General features: G+C 45.9%; 1 protein-coding gene across 1 annotated transcript; it reads left to right on the top strand.

Annotated features, from left to right (window-relative positions):
* Positions 1-18243: 18243 nt before the first annotated feature.
* Positions 18244-18603, top strand: LOC138492861 (uncharacterized). The gene has a single exon (XM_069620191.1). It carries the CDS (start codon positions 18244-18246, stop codon positions 18601-18603), a length of 360 nt encoding a protein of 119 aa, XP_069476292.1.
* The last annotated feature ends 729 nt before the right edge of the window (positions 18604-19332 follow it).

Here is a 19332-nt window from a genome sequence, read left to right as displayed (position 1 = left end):
CACCACTCCAATACTAAAGAGGTAAACACCGTGCTTTGAAATAAACGTGTCACACGAAAAAGACGATGCACAAAGAATAATGTGACTAAGATACCACAGCAGCTGAATATGAACACAAACGCTGGCTATACGTGGAACAGATTTTCAGAATTAAAAAAAGTGATAGGTCTCCAGCATAGAAATACTGGCGTGCACGATGAAAGTTGCTAAAAAAAAACACAAGACGTCTTCATACTTGCCAACATTCTGTGACCAAAAACGGGGTAGGATTTTTCAAGTTTCAAAAATAGAAATTAGCAAAATTGTATCGTCGCTGAACATGACATCACACGAAATGTGCCCCCGATGAGATGACAAGAAATGTCTAACTGGGACCTTCATATTTATTCAGACAACCAATGAGTCACCTGTGAGAATTTTGGTACGCCTTTTTAGTTTTAGCTGTTTAGGTTGTTGTGAGCGCTTCCTATCAGTCAACACTTGGCAAGGAAAGTGAGATAACTATGGAGAATGAAACACAGCCTGTGGGGGTATTATTTGACTTTTTACCCATCCCATGACCATGCTAGTCCAGATGCCCATGTGCAACAATTGCGTGCCCCTCCCTGTGCAAAACACATATCCATAGCTCTCAACCATTTGTTTTGCAAAAGCGGGTGAAATCACCCGATTTTGTTTTTGGCGGGTGAGACGCCCATTGAAATGAATGGGCGTGTAGGAGGCTTGGCGGGTGAGTCAGCCCTTTAGAAGGCGGGTGACACCCGCCAAAAGCGTGTGAGTTGAGAGCTATGCATATCAATGGGATTTGTATGAGCAAGTTTTGTGCTTTTAAGGTTTCCAAAATGATAAATAAGCAGTCTATTGAAAGGCAATGGCTTAATTGCAGCTGTAAACCAGCTGCTAGTGTGAGAACCATGTCTTGACCAAGTATGCCTTCAGTTACTTGATTTATAAGGAAATGTGTGTCTTTGCATCTGTTTCTTGCACTATATTACTGTTAAAAACAAGCATTGGCAAATCCAACAGTTTTGGATCTTTTATAGGCACTAAAATAGGCATTTACCAGGCACAACCATAATGTGCCCAGTTACTAAAACCATTTTCCATGAGTTAACATTTAATGGCAGGTAGTAGTACCATTATAGAAAAGCCTGGAAAGTGCCTATGGTATGCATTCGGAACAGCCAAAACGATTGGCCTTGCCATTGCTGGTTTTTGGCAGGAATGTAGTACAATAAACAGATTTTCTAGGACACACATTTGCTTATAATCACATCTAACACTTATGGCTTTTGTTCAAACCACTAGCCACCAGCTGGATTCACTCTGCTGGCTCCCCTAACAGTGCCTCTTCAAACCACCATTAGTAGTATTTGCCAGGCACAGCCATAATGTGCCGCAGTATTACCGTTCTCCAGCTGTTGGTGTATTATGGGGAGGTAGTACCATTATGGCAACGCTTGGTAAGTGAATATCACCTGTCTACAGAAAAGATAAAACATTTGGCTTTTACATTGCGTTAAAAAAAATATTATTTAGTAGGTAATCGAAATAGAAACACAAGAAAAAGAATGTAACCACATGCTGTTTTGTTATATAACTACTCAAACAGCCTAAAACAATAGACATCACAAACCTTAAAAGCAGAGAGAATAAAGACCCAAAGATAAGTATGTAAGAAAAGAAAATTAGACTGTCAGAAGTTCAAGCAAAATAATTCATGAATACACTGAATAACAACAGTATATGTAGTGAGACGTAGTGGGGTGCTATTAATCAGCCACAAATGTAATCACAGAGTTAGGGCATTCAGTTTACTGTGGTCGGACATCACCTGTCACAGTCATACTTATTCATAAAATGTGCACTCCAGCAACACACTAACCTATAAGCAAACAAATACACAAACACCTCATGGTATAAAATCTTTGAAAGATTCAGTCATCTGGAATTAAAAAAATATATATAATAAAATCAATATGCCCAATAGTCTCCTTCCTTAATACTGATGAGCTTACCATTTAGCCTAAAAATCAAGAGCACCACAATAAAGCAGTCATTGTGAAAAAAGAAATATGTTGCATATTATTCAGCTCATGCCATTCGATTACTGCAAACAGCCTGCCACTCATTCCTCACTACTCATAATTGCATCACCTTGGCCAGGACACTGGTTATGTCCAAATTGGACTATTGTAATGCAATGTACCAAGGCACCAACCAGCGTAACCTCAACAAACTTCAGATCACTCAAAACAGTGCCATCAGAGCGGCCCTCAACATCCCCAGATCAGCTCACATCTCAGAAACCAGGAAGAACCTTCACTGTCTCTCAGTCGCCCAGAGGATTTCTCTGAAAGCATTGGCCCTTACTTACAAATGCGTAAACAACCAGGCCCCCATCTATCTAGCCTCGTGCTTCACTCAGGACTTTCCATCGTGGTCACTAAGATCCACCCAAACTCAAGGTCTTACGATCCCCAGATATAAGCTTCAAACATCCGGAGGATTTAGCTTCCCTGTCCTGGCTGCAAAACTCTGGAACACCTTGCCATTAACCATTAGAAATCTACCATCACTTCACTTATTCAAACACAAAGCCAAGCTCTGGTTAGCCACCACACACAAACAACTATCCTCTTGAATATGTGTACAATATGACTCTCTGCATGCCCGCTGGGACTCTGTACTGTTCCTGCACGCTACTGTTCTTGCTGATGCATATGAAGATTTGTAACGTTAACTGTAATTCTGGCACGATTGTAACTACTCTTTTGATTATATGTCATTCCTGTAATTACTGTTGAAGATATGCACCTGGTTGCCTTCGGGCCTGGCTGCGCTATACAAATAAAACAAATACAAACACAAATGCATTTGTTTCTTGCAGGGTACTGGATATGGCAATTACATTCTAATAACAACACAGCTAGGTTAGCTTGTTGAAAAAAGTGCTCGCCACTGAAACCCACCTCGCTCAGAATACACAGACATGATGTTTTCATTACTATGGGTGTGAGATGAGCCAGCCAGCACATGAGAGCAAGAGGGGCTGCAGTGCTTCTGTGCATACATGACAATTCCTCTGTTGCTGTAGTCAGAGTCTGCGAGACGTGTGGCGCCATCAATTACTTTCAGGATTTGACAGAAACCAGAGGGTAATGTTATCATGTCATGTGATGAGTGTCACAGACTGCACCAGTTTAAAAATTACGTTAGGATACCATAGTAAAATCCGTAGGTGGTAGGTCTGCCTGAAAAGTAGTAGCATACCGCCTAAATCCATAGGGTTGCCAAGTATGCGTCTTTGTTCAGTATATTGTACACATTTCAAAGGATAGAGACCGAAAATGTAATCTTCAAGATAACATTTTGAAGTTGGCAGTGTGTTGACACATTGTGATATAATTCAGTCAATTTAAGCACTAGAGAATAGTTTGGAGTACAAACAGCTTTAGGGCAGCAGGCAACTTAAAGTTACAAGGATTAACTACGACTTCTTTTCATCATGTAGCGTTTTAGTTGTATTGCAAGTGCTGTCCTGTTTCCCTGTCTGACAGCAAGATATTTTGGGGCTGGCGGCCATCAGGCCGTCATCCTCACAGGTGCTGGGGGGCCCAGCACCATGTTGGTTTGCTGGGATCATGCAGACTTACAGGTGGCTACAGGGCAGGACCCTGATAGGCCGTGGGGACACAGACCTTGGTGCCAGGTGCATCCAGATGGAGGGTGCCTGCTGGACCCAGGGCATGTCTTGGGTGCCCAGACCAGCGGGGACCTGCAGGACGGTGATCACATGGTGTGGCTGCAGGCCCAAAGTGAGAGATGGAGACAACATGACTTCCATTGTTGGAGCCTGCAGCAGTTCTGTCGCACGTGCGCTTCTTCTTCTTCTTGCTGATAGATTTTTATCCATCAGCTGTGATTTTTGGATACCGAGGCTTGAGCCTCATTACTCCATCTTCTCGGGTTGAGTATGTAGTCGTGGGTTTGTATTCTTCTTGGTCTGTGTGGTCTTGTCACAGTAGGGTGCCTGCAGTTGCTCCTTTCATTAGGTCGGGCAATACACTTGGGAGGGACACACATCTTAAAAGGGCAATACACTTGTGAGGGTCACATAACACAAGACAGGAGACGCATGACACAGGCACGTGAAACAGTTAAGAATATATGCGAGTGAATAAAGACGTGTCTCACAGATTCTTTGTATACCTGGGTTTCTTGATGCGAAGACCCTGAGGTCTCCCTTGCCACCCCCGTGTTCTACCTTGCTACCCCTAAAAAGAAATTTTTTTTAAAAGTTTGTTTTATTTTTATTCTTTACAAATTAAAGCTCCAGGTCTGTGGCCAGTGCCATGTGGCTCTTTGTTTCTAGAGTGTCTGGCTTTTTTGTTCAAGGTTCTTAAAAATAAAAGTGGGGGCTTCCACAAGTGTAACATTTTAAGCAGTGACCCTAAATAAGAAAGAATAGGAATAACACACTTTGTCTTTCTCGAATTCTATACAATGATTGCTAGACTCAAAGGTTTGTTTCAGGCACACTTCAGGGGTTGAGTCACTGATTTAGTCTGTTTCTAAACACCTCAAATTCCCAATGCAGACAGAAACCTCCAAAAAGCATTTAGAGTAGAATAAGCATCCATTTCGGACTATGGGCCTGATTTACAGAGCATTTTCCTATGAGATTGCCCCATTATAAAACTCTTCTGTGCATCAGGCCCTATGTATTTTGCTTTTCGAATGTTGCAGTTATAGCATGTTTTTTTCTGCCGTTGTCTCGGTTACGATCATCACAAGACATTCCATCTCAGTGTCCTCGGCCAGTTGACAAAATCCTTGTGCCTAAAAGCTTGTGTACAGTGTAGAAATGTTTGACCATAGCACATGATTTCATTGTGCCACAATTAATGCTTTGTTGTAATGTGTCTATCTTTCCAATCTCCCTGGCATGCTGTTCAGGATGTTTGTTTTCATCTAAGAGGTAACGAGTGCCCAGAGAATGGGATGCCTTGTGAGTGTGCTGCTTTCCCTACGGTACTCAAAATTCTTTAATACACAGTTATGAACCCTCACAATGGTATTTCTTTTAACAACCTCTGAAGCTTGAAAAGTAGATCCACTGAGGCTTGGCATGTGGCCAACTTTGCACCAGACCTGCAGATGAACTGGCCTGCTGTTAAATCTCAGTTAACAGTTTAATGGTGTCCACTACAGAGTGTAATTTGCTTTCTGACTTTGAGAACATTCAGACATGTAATTGCGCATTTTACTATAGCCGGTAAGCTAGCTATAGCCGGTAAGGTAGCTATAGCCGGTAAGATAGCTCAGGGGGTTCATCTGTTGCTGCTGCAATGTGTGTGTGGTCTGCAGGTTGCAGGTTCGAATCCCAGCAAGGACAACTCAGCCTTTCATCCTTCTGAGGTTGATAAATGAGTACCAACACAGATTGAGTGATATTGTATGTATATTTGTTCTATATAAAGCGCTTACGGGTAAGTTCCATATAATAACACATCATTATCATTTCGCCTTGACATCTGCTTGCATTCACAGTAATTTGGTAATATGGGCCTATACACAACTACACTAATTATGCAGATGATACTCAGATTCTCCTACCTCTTACCGGTGATTACGACAAGGATTTGGCCTTGGTGAACAGAGTGTATCTCATCATCCAGGCATGGATGGCCACTCACGGACTATGCCTGAATGATGACAAAACCGAAATCATCATCCTAGGCACACCCTCTACCCTCACAAAACTGGGCCCTAACTACTCCTCCTTTAATATTGACAACAACCAAATTACAACAGCCCACGAGGTTAAAACTCTGGGTTTCTACCTCGACTCCACCCTCTCTTTCAATAATCAGGTCAACGCGATGGCTTCTGCAACTGCCTACACCTGTAAATTGATAAGAGCAGGCAAACCCTTCCTATCGAACAACAGCTGCATCACACTTACAAGAGCGCTTGTGTTATCAAAGCTGGACTACTGCAATTCACTCTATATCGGGGCTAATAAGGAAGTTGTGAAAATAATTCAAATCTTGCAGAACAATGCGCTCAGAGCAGCACTAGGTATTCCCAGGAGAGCCCACATTACCGAATTTAGACGAGCCAATAACTGGCTCTCTACTCAGGAGAAAATCCAACTAAAAGTTGCCTCGTTGGTCTACAAATGCCTCAATGACGCCGCACCACATTACCTCGCTACGAGATTCACGAGAATAAAACCTACAAGACTCACCAGATCTGCCAACTCCAACAACATTTCCATACCTAGAGTTAAATTGACTAGAGTCGGTGGCTGCAGCTTTCAGGTGAAAGCAGCTCAACTCTGGAACTCCCTACCATCCACCTTGAAGACTGACCAACCCTACCTCACTTTCCGACATAACCTCATAACGTGGATCAAAAATGCAGACAAACAATAGTTCACCCATTGCCTGGATGAGTTTAATCCCCGGTAATTTCTGATCAGGACTGTAAATACATGCATCCTCATTTTCCCCCATTATATATTTTTGTGCATTTCTGTTGTATATTATTGTATATTTCTTGTTTCTATTTCTCTATTTTTTGCCATGTGCTCCTGTAACTAAGCTTTAAGTTGTCTTATAAAATGCGCCTGGTTACCCCAGGGTCTGGTGCGCAATATAAGTAATAAAAACAAACAAACAAACACACTGATATTAACGTTACATATGGTGATACATTCTTTTATGAAATGTATATCAAATTACAGTGATATTTTAACCATATTTTTCATAGTGTTTTGTCAACGGGTGAAAGGTCGTGTTCGATCGCTTCCAGTGATGTCACTTCAGGTGAGGTTAAATGACATCACTTCCTGTGATGTCATCGGAGGTCAAGGGTTGTGTGATGTCACTTCCGCTACCCCTGGCATTTTGGTGAAATGACGTCCTGACGGCAGGGTGACCCAGTGTCCACATAGAAATGGCGATGGGTGGTCGAGCCCACCTCGGCTGCTGCATTAGAGCCGACGCATACATGCCAACCCCCCCTATTTTAGCAGGAGACTCCCAATTTTTGCTATTTTTTACTTACTCCTTTCTAAAATAATTATGCTCCCAATGCAATCCTATGGAGAAATTCCTGTCTCCTGCTTTCTGTTGCAAAATCTCCCTCTCAGGTGGTCGAGAATGTTGGCATGTATGCTGACGTGAGGGGCAGAATTCATTGCAGCGGCTGAGCCGCATCTTGACACTGGGCCAACCTGCTTTGCAGAGAACACCTCGGCTTCATGAGAGTGTGAGGGCTGCCTGCAGTAGGAGTGAACGCACAACAGGGAGGTGCGACCTCGGGTGGTTAAATGGAGCATGGTACATCTACGTGGATTCCACGGGAGTGGGAGAACAAAGATGCCTACAAGGTATTCTGATGCACTCGCTGGGTCCCACAGTGCGACCTATGGTGTATGAGATGCCGGAAGATGCAATGGACACGTACAGAGGGGTAATTGACTTTCTTAACACTTAATTCGCCCTACACAGGAACATGTACTATGAACGCCACATGTTCCACACCACCACCCAAGAGAAGGATGGGACGCTGGATATGTTCATTATGCGGCTGAGGAAGAGAGTGAAGTTTTGTGACTTTGAAAATTACTCAGTAGCTGAAGCTTAAGTGATAGCCGGATGTGTGTCGAATGACTTTCGCAAGCAGCTACTTCAGAAAAGGAGGTCTCTAGAGGAAATCCAAATTTTAGCATGCACAGACACGGCCATCAGCATGCAAGCTGAATCCCTAGGTAAAATAACAATATCTCAGGCCGCTCCAGCTCCAGTATGCCAAGTGCAGTCCATGGACAAGGTGGTTCAGAAAGAAGCACTAAAATGCTACAGATGTGGATACAATTTTCCTCATGAAGGAACTTGCTTCGCGATGGGACACCAATGTTACGCAGGTGGCGAGGAGAATCATTTTTGATCCATGTGTAAGTCTGTGAAATATAGTCAATACCCCACAGAAAGATGATACTCCGGCCGAGGATCAGAGGGCCGATGCAGTCCAATTCAAAGGTCTCCAAATTATCACAGAAGTTCCAGAGACATGTATGCCCCACCGCCTCAGAGTCCTAAACGTCTGGCAGGATGCCAGCAAAGGAGGGCCTCCACGCCCGAGGAGCTGCTGCAGAAATCAAGGTGTCAGAAGATTTGAAATATTGAAGTGTCGCCTAGACGCCAGCCAGAGTCTGATTCGTCATCTAGCAGAGAGAGAAAACAAGGTTATGTCCACGCTATCAGAAATAAGACAGCCATTGATACAGCCCCACCTTGCTGCTAAACATTGAAGGCAGCACACAAGAATTCCTCATAGATACAGGGGCCACAGTGAATGTGATGAGTGAAGAGACATATAAGGATCTCAGGCATGCGACCCATTTGAATACACCCGACATGGATATATATACGACTTCCCTGCAAAAGAATGTTTGAATCTGTCTGCTTGTATAAAGATTAAGCCAAAATGCTGACAATATATGTAGTAAAAGGGGATGTCCCAGGAGGGAGCATACTAAGTTTGAAGTCAGCCATAAAAATGGACTGGTGCATATCATGTACCATTTGATGACCGCTGTGAGAAACCAAAGGTTTCTCACCTATTAGTGTTGGGGATCTCTATCTCAGGTGGCCAGGTCACAGCCATCACCTTTGGATCCAGACCCTGGGGAGGGGAACAGTGCGGGAGGATCACTTGGGTGAGGGATCTTCGGAGAGTGGGGGTGAGGCAACCGATGGTGAGATGAGGTATTCCACCTTTCCCATACCCATAACCCATCCTATTTTATATGATCCTCCAACATCCCAACTCCCCCCTTTTCTACACAAACACTGGGCCGAGGAAGAGGGCGACGGAGAGTAAAGAGGCTAACCGTTACTTATCTCATTGGACATGTCCCGCTAATCGGGTCAGGCAAAGTCAGGCACTTGACTTTAATTACATACATCTGATAACCATTAGCTCTCCCCACACTGATACAAGGCGGAACATAGAGACACACTCTGAGCAAGGTGGAACACAAGAAGGAGCAGAACTTCCGGCGAGAAGACAAACCTACTGGAGCAGAGTGACCGACAAAGGGACGAGAGCAAGGGGTAGAGTAACCCATGAGATCCCTGCAGGATGTTGTTGCCTCCGAAGAGCCGTGAAAGATACGCATAGGAGGCCAAATCCCAGACAAGAAGACTACATTGTTTTTCAAGGGCACCAGCAACCGTCAAGGGTGAACGACAGAGTTGGGGAGGTGAGGCCAAACCTGTGGTATTAACCTTGATTTGTGAATTAAAACTGTAAAGACAAGAAAGGAATGAACATAGCCGGTGAGTTGGCGAGTGACATGAAAGGCCTTTATGTGCTAAGGAAAGATTGAAGTTGCAACAGTATATCTCACAATTGAAGGCTGCAAGCGTGTGGATGAGACGCGAAGGAAGGCAGACCTATGGTGAGCTTTAAATTACTGATAACTGTGAAGCCAGTGATACAGAGTAGCGGAGAGGTCCGGCGAAAGGAAGTAGCCCACTCGAAAGTCTCAGCGAAAGGTGAAAGGTTTTTGTTATAAAGCGACAAAGTGAATGAACTCTAAAAAGGTAAATGTTGAACTTTTGTGCTTATGATACTAAACTACCCAGACCAAGAGACACTGGGGCAAATAACACAAGCTGAATGGAAAGTCGATGTGGTCCTGTGGAGGTCTATAGTAAAAGCCCTACACCTTTGAAAGTCTTCAACATCAGGAAAAAGGTCTGAGCCCAACTGAGGGAGACTGGAAGTAAATTAAGCTTGGGGAAGGGAACCCCTGCAAGTGCTGTGATTGAAAGGTCTGAGCCTGACCGAAGGAGACCTATGTCTCCTATGCCCTATTTTCTTAGAACATTTGCTTTGAGAGGTCCGAGCCCACCCAAGGGAGACCTGCGTGAACTTTTTGTTGAACTTAAAAGAACCTTTGAAAGCTGGAATAAGTGACTCTATCATGGAAGGCCGAGCGGGCCTCGATCCACGTTTTGAACTGCCTTGGTGTTGAGAACCTGAGCCAGAGTGTATCATCCTGTCTATGGCGGCCGTCTTTCTCCGTGCTGTCCAATGTAGGGAGGAGATCCGACTCAGCCACCTTGATTCTTTATATTCTAACACTGATTTTCCTTTGCATTCATATGCACCTTTATACACATTTTGTATAAGAGATAGGACAGGTATTAGGTTTTGTTAGTATAGGAGATCTTCGATTTGACAGAGACTGACTAGGTGCCACGGCTCCAAATTCCAGGTGCAGGAGTGGCGCGAACCAACTACCCCCACTACGGTCTGGGCACCTGCAAGTCAATGCTCACACAGGCCTCCGAGACCCCAGCAGGGAAAGAGGGTTAGGATCTCGTTGGTTGGATAGGTTTCGAACAGCAGGTAATCGGATAGAGAGTTAGGAAAGGGAAAGTGGACAGGCAAGGGAACATATGGGAAAAAACAACAATAATATCCACACAATTCCCCCCACACATTCACACAGTGCTTTACAAATAGCTTTTGATACAAAAGAGGCGCTTAGCTCTGTGGGTGAGTGCTGGCCTCCTGCCTGCGCACTCTCATGTCCGGAACTCGGAGCAGTTCAAATGCTGCAAGAGAGTTTTAGAATTAGCGACCTGTGTTACTTCACAGAGGCACAATACAAACCATAAAACACACAACAGTGAGGCAGGCCACCTCTGAGTTTAGTTAGTGCAAGCACATGCACATTCAGGGTTAATCCGCTCACAGAGGTTAACAGTGTCCAAGAACTGACAAGAGCTGAGCGCCCGATTACGTTAAGGGATTCAGAATGTGTGGCCCAAGTTCGCCGCACGTGGCTTAAAAAGAATAAGACCCATCATGCTGCCAAAGTTTTGCCACACGTGGCTTGACATCAAAAGCACTCCATGCTGCCCAAGTTTTGCCGCAAGTGGCTGAAAGTAAGTTGGGTAAATAAACGCTGCGCGTTAGTCTTAATGCTGCATGCGAACCAAAACCGCGTTGCTTAAATACAACAGAACGCGGTTAGAGACTTAGCTTTGCCCTCAGCAGGGGACGTGATGTGGCTGGGTGGTGCCCCCTGAGCGTGCGCCGTAGAGGGTTGGGACTCTCAATGCTTTCCGTTCGCTTCCGTGCTCTCCCCCTGTAGCTGCGCGTCTAATTCCCCTGCACGCTTGTTCGCCGGGAGTTTGCTGCACTTATCTGCTATGAGCGAGGGGCCGGAATGCTGGTTCCTTGGGGCGTGGCCCCTCACATGATCCCCGTCGGCAGGAGCTCCGGTGGATGCGTCCGTTCTGCACGGGAGCTTAAGCACAAGCCCTGTGCCTTCGTCTTTCGCGCATGCGTGTGCGCGAGCCCCTCCCAGCCTGGGAGTGAAAAAGTAGTTCCTGGCCTAGAGGCTGCTGGGAATCGTGGTCCGTGGGCTTTTCTGCCTGAAAAAAGGACAGAGAAGCCTCCTATAAGGCTGGAGGCTGTTCCTTTGGGTTTGTCTTGTTTTGGGTCCCTTTGTTTTGGGCGCCTGGGGCTCCTCACCGAGCCCTGATTCCCCCTTATAACACCCTGTACCCTGACAGTACTCCCCCCCGCACGGAGGGGCTTGAGCTTGGGCTTTTCAGGGTGATTTTCATGGAACTTTTTCACCAATCTAGGAGCATGCACATTAGGTGCTGGCTCCCATGAACCTTCCTCAGGACCATATCCAACCCAGTCCACCAAGTAGTACAGCCCATCAGGACGACGCTGTGAATTCAGAATGGCTTGGACCTCATATTCGGGGTTGCCCTTGCAATATGATAGGTGGTGGTTTTTTAGTGCAAATGGATGGTCGGGCAGGTTTCAATAGGGATACATGGAAAGTGGGGTGGATTTTCATTTGGTGGGGTAATGCCAGCCTCACTGCCACTGGGTTAATTACGTCCGAAATAGTAAAGGGACCTAAGGACCTTGGTTGTAATTTGCGAGGTCCGGGTAGCTTTATATTTTGGGTAGACAACCAGACTCTGTCACCCTGTTTGTACTGGGGATTTGCACTTCTTTTTTTATCTGCATAATGCTTATATGATTCTTTTGCGGCATTTAGATTCACCTGGATATCCTTCCAGACTTGTCGTGCATAAACCTGACGCCCAAATAGGGTGGGAAGGTTTGTTGGATGATCACTATATCTTGTGGGTAATACTCGAGAATGGTATCCATAGGCACCAAAGAAGGGCATATGCTTGGTGGAACTATGCACCGTATTGTTGTATGCCACTTCTGCCAACGACACATACTGGACCCATGATGTCTCAGTGTTTGCCGCGTAACAGCGCAGGTATTGTTCCAAACCCTGATTCACCCGTTCGGTTTGGCCATCTGTTTCTGGGTGATAACCGCATGATAGTTTAACCTCCATTCCGATTAGTTGACAGAATGCTCGCCAGAATCGCGAGGTGAATTGAGGGCCTCTGTCCGTGATAACACGTGTGGGCAAACCGTGTAGACGAACTACATGGTGTAGGAACAAGTCTGCCAGTTCACCTGCGGTGGGAACCCCAATACATAGGATGAAGTGGCTCATTTTCGTGAGGCAGTCTACAACCACTAGGATTGAGGTGTACTTTTGTACTGGTAGTAGGTCTACAATCAAATCCATTGTGATTGTATGTCATGGAGTCGGTGGAGTCGGTAGCGGCTGGAGTAAACCCACCGGTTTCTGGTGACTAGCTTTTTGCCTACCACAAGTGCTACATTCCAGTACATAGACCCGTACATCACGAAGCAACGTTGGCTACCGGAAATGTCTGGCCACGTTCTGCTGGGTCTTTGTAATACCGGGATGTCCGGCTAAAGTGGTGTCATGGAACCAATGCATAACTTCCTTTCTCAGCGCTTATGTTGGTAAGTATAAAGCTTTAGCATAGTATGGGATACCGTCTACCAAAGTGTGTTGCGGACCTCTAGTGCACCATTTCTGTAATTCTTGAGTAGACATGTTTTTTAATACATCATCAAAGATGTTAGGTCTACCCACTAGTCCAATTATCCGGGTAGCTGCAACTATTGGACGAGCCTCGTTAATGCCCTTATCTTTTGGTTCTGGATATTGAGACAAGATATCAGCCTTCATGTTATTGGTTCCTGGGTGATACGTAATTAGAAAGTCAAACTTGAAAAGAACATTGCCCACCGTAATTGACGGGGGGTTAGTGTTTTCGCGGTTTTAATGAATTGTAAATTCCGATGGTCGGTCATGACAGTGACCATATGACGAGCTCCCAACAGGTATTGTCGCCATTCGTCAAACGCTGCCTTCACCGCTAATAGCTCTCGGTCGGCTATGGTGTAATAAATCTCTGCTGGTAACAACGTTCGGGAGTAGTACGCCACAGGATGTAGTAATCCTGTTTTGGGGTCCCACTGGGATAAAACTGCTCCCAAGGCATAGCTCGAGGCGTCGGTGTCTACCAAGAATGGCTGGCTCAAGTCAGAATGTCGAAGCACAGGTGCAGACGTAAAGGCTGATTTTAACTGCTGAAAACCTTGTTTGGCAGCTTCATCCCATACAAACGCTTTCCCTTTCTTGAGTAATGTTGTAATGGGTGTCACCAGTTCAGAGAAGTTCTTAATAAAACGCCGGTAAAAATTGGCGAAACCGAAAAAGGCCTGAACCTCCTTTACAGATGTTGGAGTCGGCTAGTCTACCACTGCCTGCATCTTTTTCTGGTCCATCTGCACCCCAGATGGAGTCAGGAAGTACCCTAAGAACTCTACCGTGGTACGGTGAAACTCTCATTTTTCGAGTTTAGCAAATAGATTGTGTTCCCGAAGTTGCTGTAACACTGCCCTGACGTGTTTAATGTGTTCCTGCATACTGGTGGAATATATCAATATATCATCGATATAGACCACAGTAAAAACATCCAGGTATTCGCATAGCACTTCAACAAGAAAGTGCTGAAACGCTGCTGGGGCATTACATAACCCGAATGGCATCACCTGGTACTCGTACAGGCCGAATTTGGTTCTGAACGCGGTTTTCCATTCGTCTCCAGCCCGTACTCGCACCAGGTGATAAGCCCCTCGAAGATCCAAATTGGTATACATAGTTGCGTTTCGCACTTGATCCAGCAAAACCGGAATCAACGGCAAGGGATATCGATTTTTTTCCTCTGTAATCTATGCATGTTCTCAAGTCACCCGTCTTCGACGAGACAGGCGAGTTGTAATGTCGAATGAAGCCGCTTTTCAGATTGGTATCAATATATTCTTTTAGGTGTTCTGTCTCGGCCTCAGTGAGGGCATAAACGCAACTACAGGGTAGACCCGCTACAGGTTCTAGATCGGCAATCAAATGGCCGATGGGGTGGTAGCGTTTCAGCCAATTTTTTGCTGAATACATCCCTGTACTCTTGATACTTTGATGGCAAGTTACTGAGATCTGATGTCTCTACAGTGGTGACATTAGGCTCCAGTACTAAGGACATGGACTGGACTACTGCTGTACAGTATGAACGACAGTGTGGAGAGGACATGGAAATTGCACCCTTGGACCAACCCACGAGGGGATTGTGTTTTGAAAACCATGGTAAACCCAAGATTACGCCAAACTGTGGCGCTGCTATAAGATCAAACCTGATTTCTTATCTATGATTCTGTTGACAATAGAGTGTCAAGGTTTGAGTGCAATGAGTTATGGGGCCCGAACTCAAAGCAGTTCCGTCCACTGCCCTGACTGGTTCTGGTGTCCCTTTCTTACACAAGGGCACTCCTAACTTAGCAGCGCATGAAACGTCCATGAAGTTACCCGTGGAACCGGTATCTAAGAGTAAAGTCACCTTGACCTCCCGTCCCAGGAAGTACAAGAATCCTGGCGTAGTGACGTGGGGGCATAATTCACAAAGTCTGCGACTGGGGTAACTTCTTTCCTTAGGCTCGGCTGTAGTACCCCTACAACCGTCGAGCCGAGGCATTTCCCTGCGCTTTGGGTTTTGTAGGGCAGTCCTTGACAGAGTGCCCTGTGGTTCCACAGTACAAACACAGGCCCTCCGTACGCCGCCGTTCTTTTTCGTCCTCGGTGAGTGGACCCCGGACTGACCCGATCTGCATCGGCTCATCCCCGCCTGACTTTTCCGGGGTACGAATCATGTGGGTGTGATCCAACCTGGCTATTGGACGAGAATCTCCTTGTTTCTTATCCCCCCGTCTTTCTGCTTGATGATGATCTAGACGTAGTGCTAGGTCTATCATTGCTGGGCAATCTCAGGGTTGGGGGTCGACCTGCGCAATCAGGTCCTTTAGCTCGTCGCGGAGTCCTTGATAAAAGAGTGACATTCGCTTATCTCGGGGCCACTCTGTCTCTGCCACATATGTGACTAACTCTCTACTACCCTGACGTAAAGTAAGTAGCTCCCTATCCCTGCACATGGCGGCAGCTCAGCGGTTAAAGATCTTACCGAACTCGGTCTGGAATTCATCCCAACTATACAATATAGCATCATCCCTTTGCACTAAAGGATTAGCCCAAGCCGCTGCATCCCCTGTGAGATAGGAGATTACAGAGGCTGTCCTAGCCTGGGTTGCACGAAATGCCGTAGGTTTAGTTAGGAAATGGAGCTGACATTGAGTCAAAAAGGTTTGATATTTCTGTGGGTCACCTGTATACCTTTCTGGAGGGGCTAACGGGACTATGGACTCTGGGGTAACACTTACTTGGACCGGAGTGGGTGCGGTAGCACCTCCCGGAAGGGGAGCAGTTTGGGCTGCTAAGGAGCGTACTTGGGTGGCCAGGGTAGCATAGTCCTGTCTAGTGGCAGTGCGCTCGGCTTGTAAGTCCTGCAGGACCTTGGTTAATTCCTCCATGGCCTAGCTGGACCGTGCCACTCAGGCACCTGTTATACTTGGGCTTGTGCTTCTGTCACGGCTCCAAAGTCCAGGTGCAGGAGTGGCACGAACCAACTACCCCACTACGGTCTGGGCACCTGCAAGTCAATGCTCCCACAGGCCTCCGAGACCCCAGCAGGGAAAGAGAGTTAGGATCTCGTTGGTTGGATAGGTCTTGAACAGCGAGTAACCGGATAGAGGGTTAGGAAAGGGAAAGTGGACAGGCAAGGGAACATGTGGGAAAAAACAACAATAATATCCACACAATTCCCCCCACACATTCACACAGTGCTTTACAAATAGCTTTTGATACAAAAGAGGCACTTAGCTCTGTGGGTGAGCGCTGGCCTCCTGCCTGCGCACTCTCATGTCCGGAACTCGAAGCAGTTCAAATGCTGCAAGAGAGTTTTAGTATTAGCGACCTGTGTTACTTCACATAGGCACAATACAAACCATAAAACACACAACAGTGAGGCATGCCACCTCTGGGTTTAGTTAGTGCAAGCACATGCACATTCAGGGTTAATCTGCTCACAGAGCTTAACAGTGTCCAAGAACTGACAAGAGCTGAGCGCCCGATTACGTTAAGGGATTCAGAAAGTGTGGCCCAAGTTCGCCGCACGTGGCTTAAAAAGAATAAGACCCATCATGCTGCCAAAGATTTGCCGCACGTGGCTTGAAATAAAAAGCACTCCATGCTACCCAAGATTTGCCGCACGTGGCTGAAAGTAAGTTGGGTAAATAAACGCTGCGCGGGTTAGTCTTAATGCTGCATGCGAACCAAAAACGCGTTGCTTAAATACAACAGAACGCGGTTAGAGACTTAGCTTTGCCCTCAGCAGGGGACGTGATGTGGCTGGGTGGTGCCCCCTGTCGTGCCCCGTAGAGGGTTGGGACCCCCAATGCTTTCCGTTCGCTTCCGTGCTCTCCCCCTGTAGCTGCGCGTCTAATTCCCCTGCGCGCTTGTTCGCCAGGAGTTTGCTGCACTTATCTGCTATGAGCGAGGGGCCGGAATGCTGGTTCCTTGGGCGTGGCCCCTCGCGTGATCCCCGTCGGCAGGAGCTCTGGGGGATGCGTCTGTTCTGCTCGGGAGCTTAAGCACAAGCCCCGTGCCTTTGTCATTCGCGCATGCGTGTGCGCGAGCCCCTCCCAGTCTGGGAGTGAAAAAGTAGTTTCTGGCCTGGAGGCTGCTGGGAATCGTGGTCCGTAGGCTTTTCTGCCTGCAAAAAGGACAGAGAAGCCTCCTATAAGGCTGGAGGCTGTTCCTTTGGGTTTGTCTTGTTTTGGGTTCCTTTCTCCTGCGTCTGCGGCTCCTCACTGAGCCCTGATTCCCCCTTATAACACCCTGTACCCTGACAGTAGGACTGTGTTATGGTGGAGACTACTCCCATCATGGTTATAGGGCAAAGTAGGAGTTTTTCTAAATCCCTAAAATTGAATAAAGGTACCTCTTGTGTCAGCATCATACTTGTGATGCCATGCCTCCCTTATACCACCTTTACAAAGAATGCAAAGGACGTGATGGCAAAACTATTTCTTTCGTTATTGAAAGGGTTGGGGAATCTAAAGGACAAACTAATAAAGCTTCACATCAACAAAGATGTCAATCCATTGGCTCAGCATTACAGAGTCATTCCCCTCAACATTCAGACTCATGTAGAACAGGCGTTACAGTCTCTGCTAAATCAAGACATTATTGAACCCCTTGGGTGTCTCGAATTGTGCCTGTGCCCAAAAACGAAAATGGGGGAAAATATGCATGTGTGTCAACATGGTTTATAGTGAATATGTAAAAAAAAAAGCATACAGAAAAAAAACATTTTGAAAGTGTTTTTTTTTTAATGGGGGGGTTCCCCCCAACCCCCTGTTTATTTTTACTAGCTAAACCAAAAAAAACATACAAATAAAAAAAAACACATTCACATTTTTTTCAGCATTATTTTTTTCCACATTTTTGCATCCAACCATTTTTTTTTTACATTATAACTGGATACCTGTCGACATGCGGGTGCCAAATCAGGCAATTGAAAGAGAATGACACTTATCCTCTAGGGTGACAGATATGATGCACCTGCTGCATGTTGACAAGGTATTTTCAAAGCTGGACCTTAATAAAGGATATCATCAGCTCGAGCTGCATCCAGTTGCTATATCACAATGTTCACTACCCAGATAGGGCTGTTGAGATATAAAACACTGAGTTTCGGCATCTCGTCGTCGCACGAAAATTTCCAGAATGCAATACATCAAATAATGTGTCACATTTCCCACTGTTTGAATTATAGCAATGACATTTTAATATGTGGGGCCGATCAGGAATTGAACGATGACATGCTGAGGAGGGTCAGCATGGCATTAGAGGAGGTGAATATGATGCTCAACATTAACAAATGTGAGCTTAGCAAATCCACCCTAAGATTCTTTGGTCACATCTTTTCCAGTGAAAGCCTCCAGCCGTATCCTATGAAGGTTCAGACGCTGATCATGACACCGCCGGCATCCGTCTCAGCTGTACGGTCATTCCTGGGGATGGTCAGCTACTTTATCCGGTACATTAAAGATTTTGCTTCGGTCAGCACTCCCTTGAGGTTACTCCTAGGAAAAGGGGAAGAATTCCATTGGTCACGAGAATGTGAGGTTGCTTTCAATGAAATCAAAGAATGCATTTCATCGGCTGAGTGCATGGCCTACTATGGCCCTGACCTTTAAACGGAGCTGACGGTGAATGCAAGCCCTGTTAGATTAGGTGCCATTTTAGCGCAGTACAAGCAAGACCCTGACTCGCCCAGACGCATTGTGACGTATGCCAGTCATAGCCTGACTCCTGCTGAGTGTGCTTATTCTCAGCCAGAAAAGGAAAGTTTAGCTGTTGTGTGGGCACGCAAACACTACCATTGTTTCTCTACGGGAAAAGATTCAAGATTGTGACTGAACATCAAGCGCTTACCACCATATATGGGAAACCTAATGCCAAAATGCCACCTGTGAAAAACCCGAGGGTATTCTCACTCCTACTCCCCTTGGATCCTCTACGCAGGTGGCCAGGGAAAGGCCATCACTTTTGGATTCTGACCCTAGAGGTGGACAATCGAAAGAGGATCACCAGGGTGGAGGGTCCTTGGGGATTGGGAGTGGGGTACCTTTAGGTGAGACATGTTATCCCCCTTATTGTAGTGACAACCAGTGACAACCAGTTTATCCCTCCCCGACCTTTATGGGTTACCGTAGATCAGTTCCCCTTTTTTTTGGTGTACCTAACAGTACTGAGACGAGGAAGAAACAACTGAGATTAATGAATACCAATTCCTCGGACCACTATGGTACTGGGACGAAGAAGATGACTAAAAAGACACACTGAGATACTGAACAGACATGTCCCACTAATAGGTTCAGACAAAGTCAGGCAAATGAAACTAAGTATGCCCACCTGCAACATAT

Source organism: Ambystoma mexicanum, chromosome 10 (genome assembly GCF_040938575.1).
Source record: "Ambystoma mexicanum isolate Mex_15411 chromosome 10, UKY_AmexF1_1, whole genome shotgun sequence".
Taxonomy (NCBI): domain Eukaryota; kingdom Metazoa; phylum Chordata; class Amphibia; order Caudata; family Ambystomatidae; genus Ambystoma; species Ambystoma mexicanum.
The sequence above is the reverse complement of the archived record's forward strand: the minus strand, read 5'-3'. Positions and strand labels throughout refer to the sequence as shown.

What these genes read in the sequence shown, in the direction of transcription:
- LOC138492861 (XM_069620191.1), top strand. Translation starts at nt 18,244, where the DNA reads ATGGCATTAGAGGAGGTGAATATGATGCTCAACATTAACAAATGTGAG.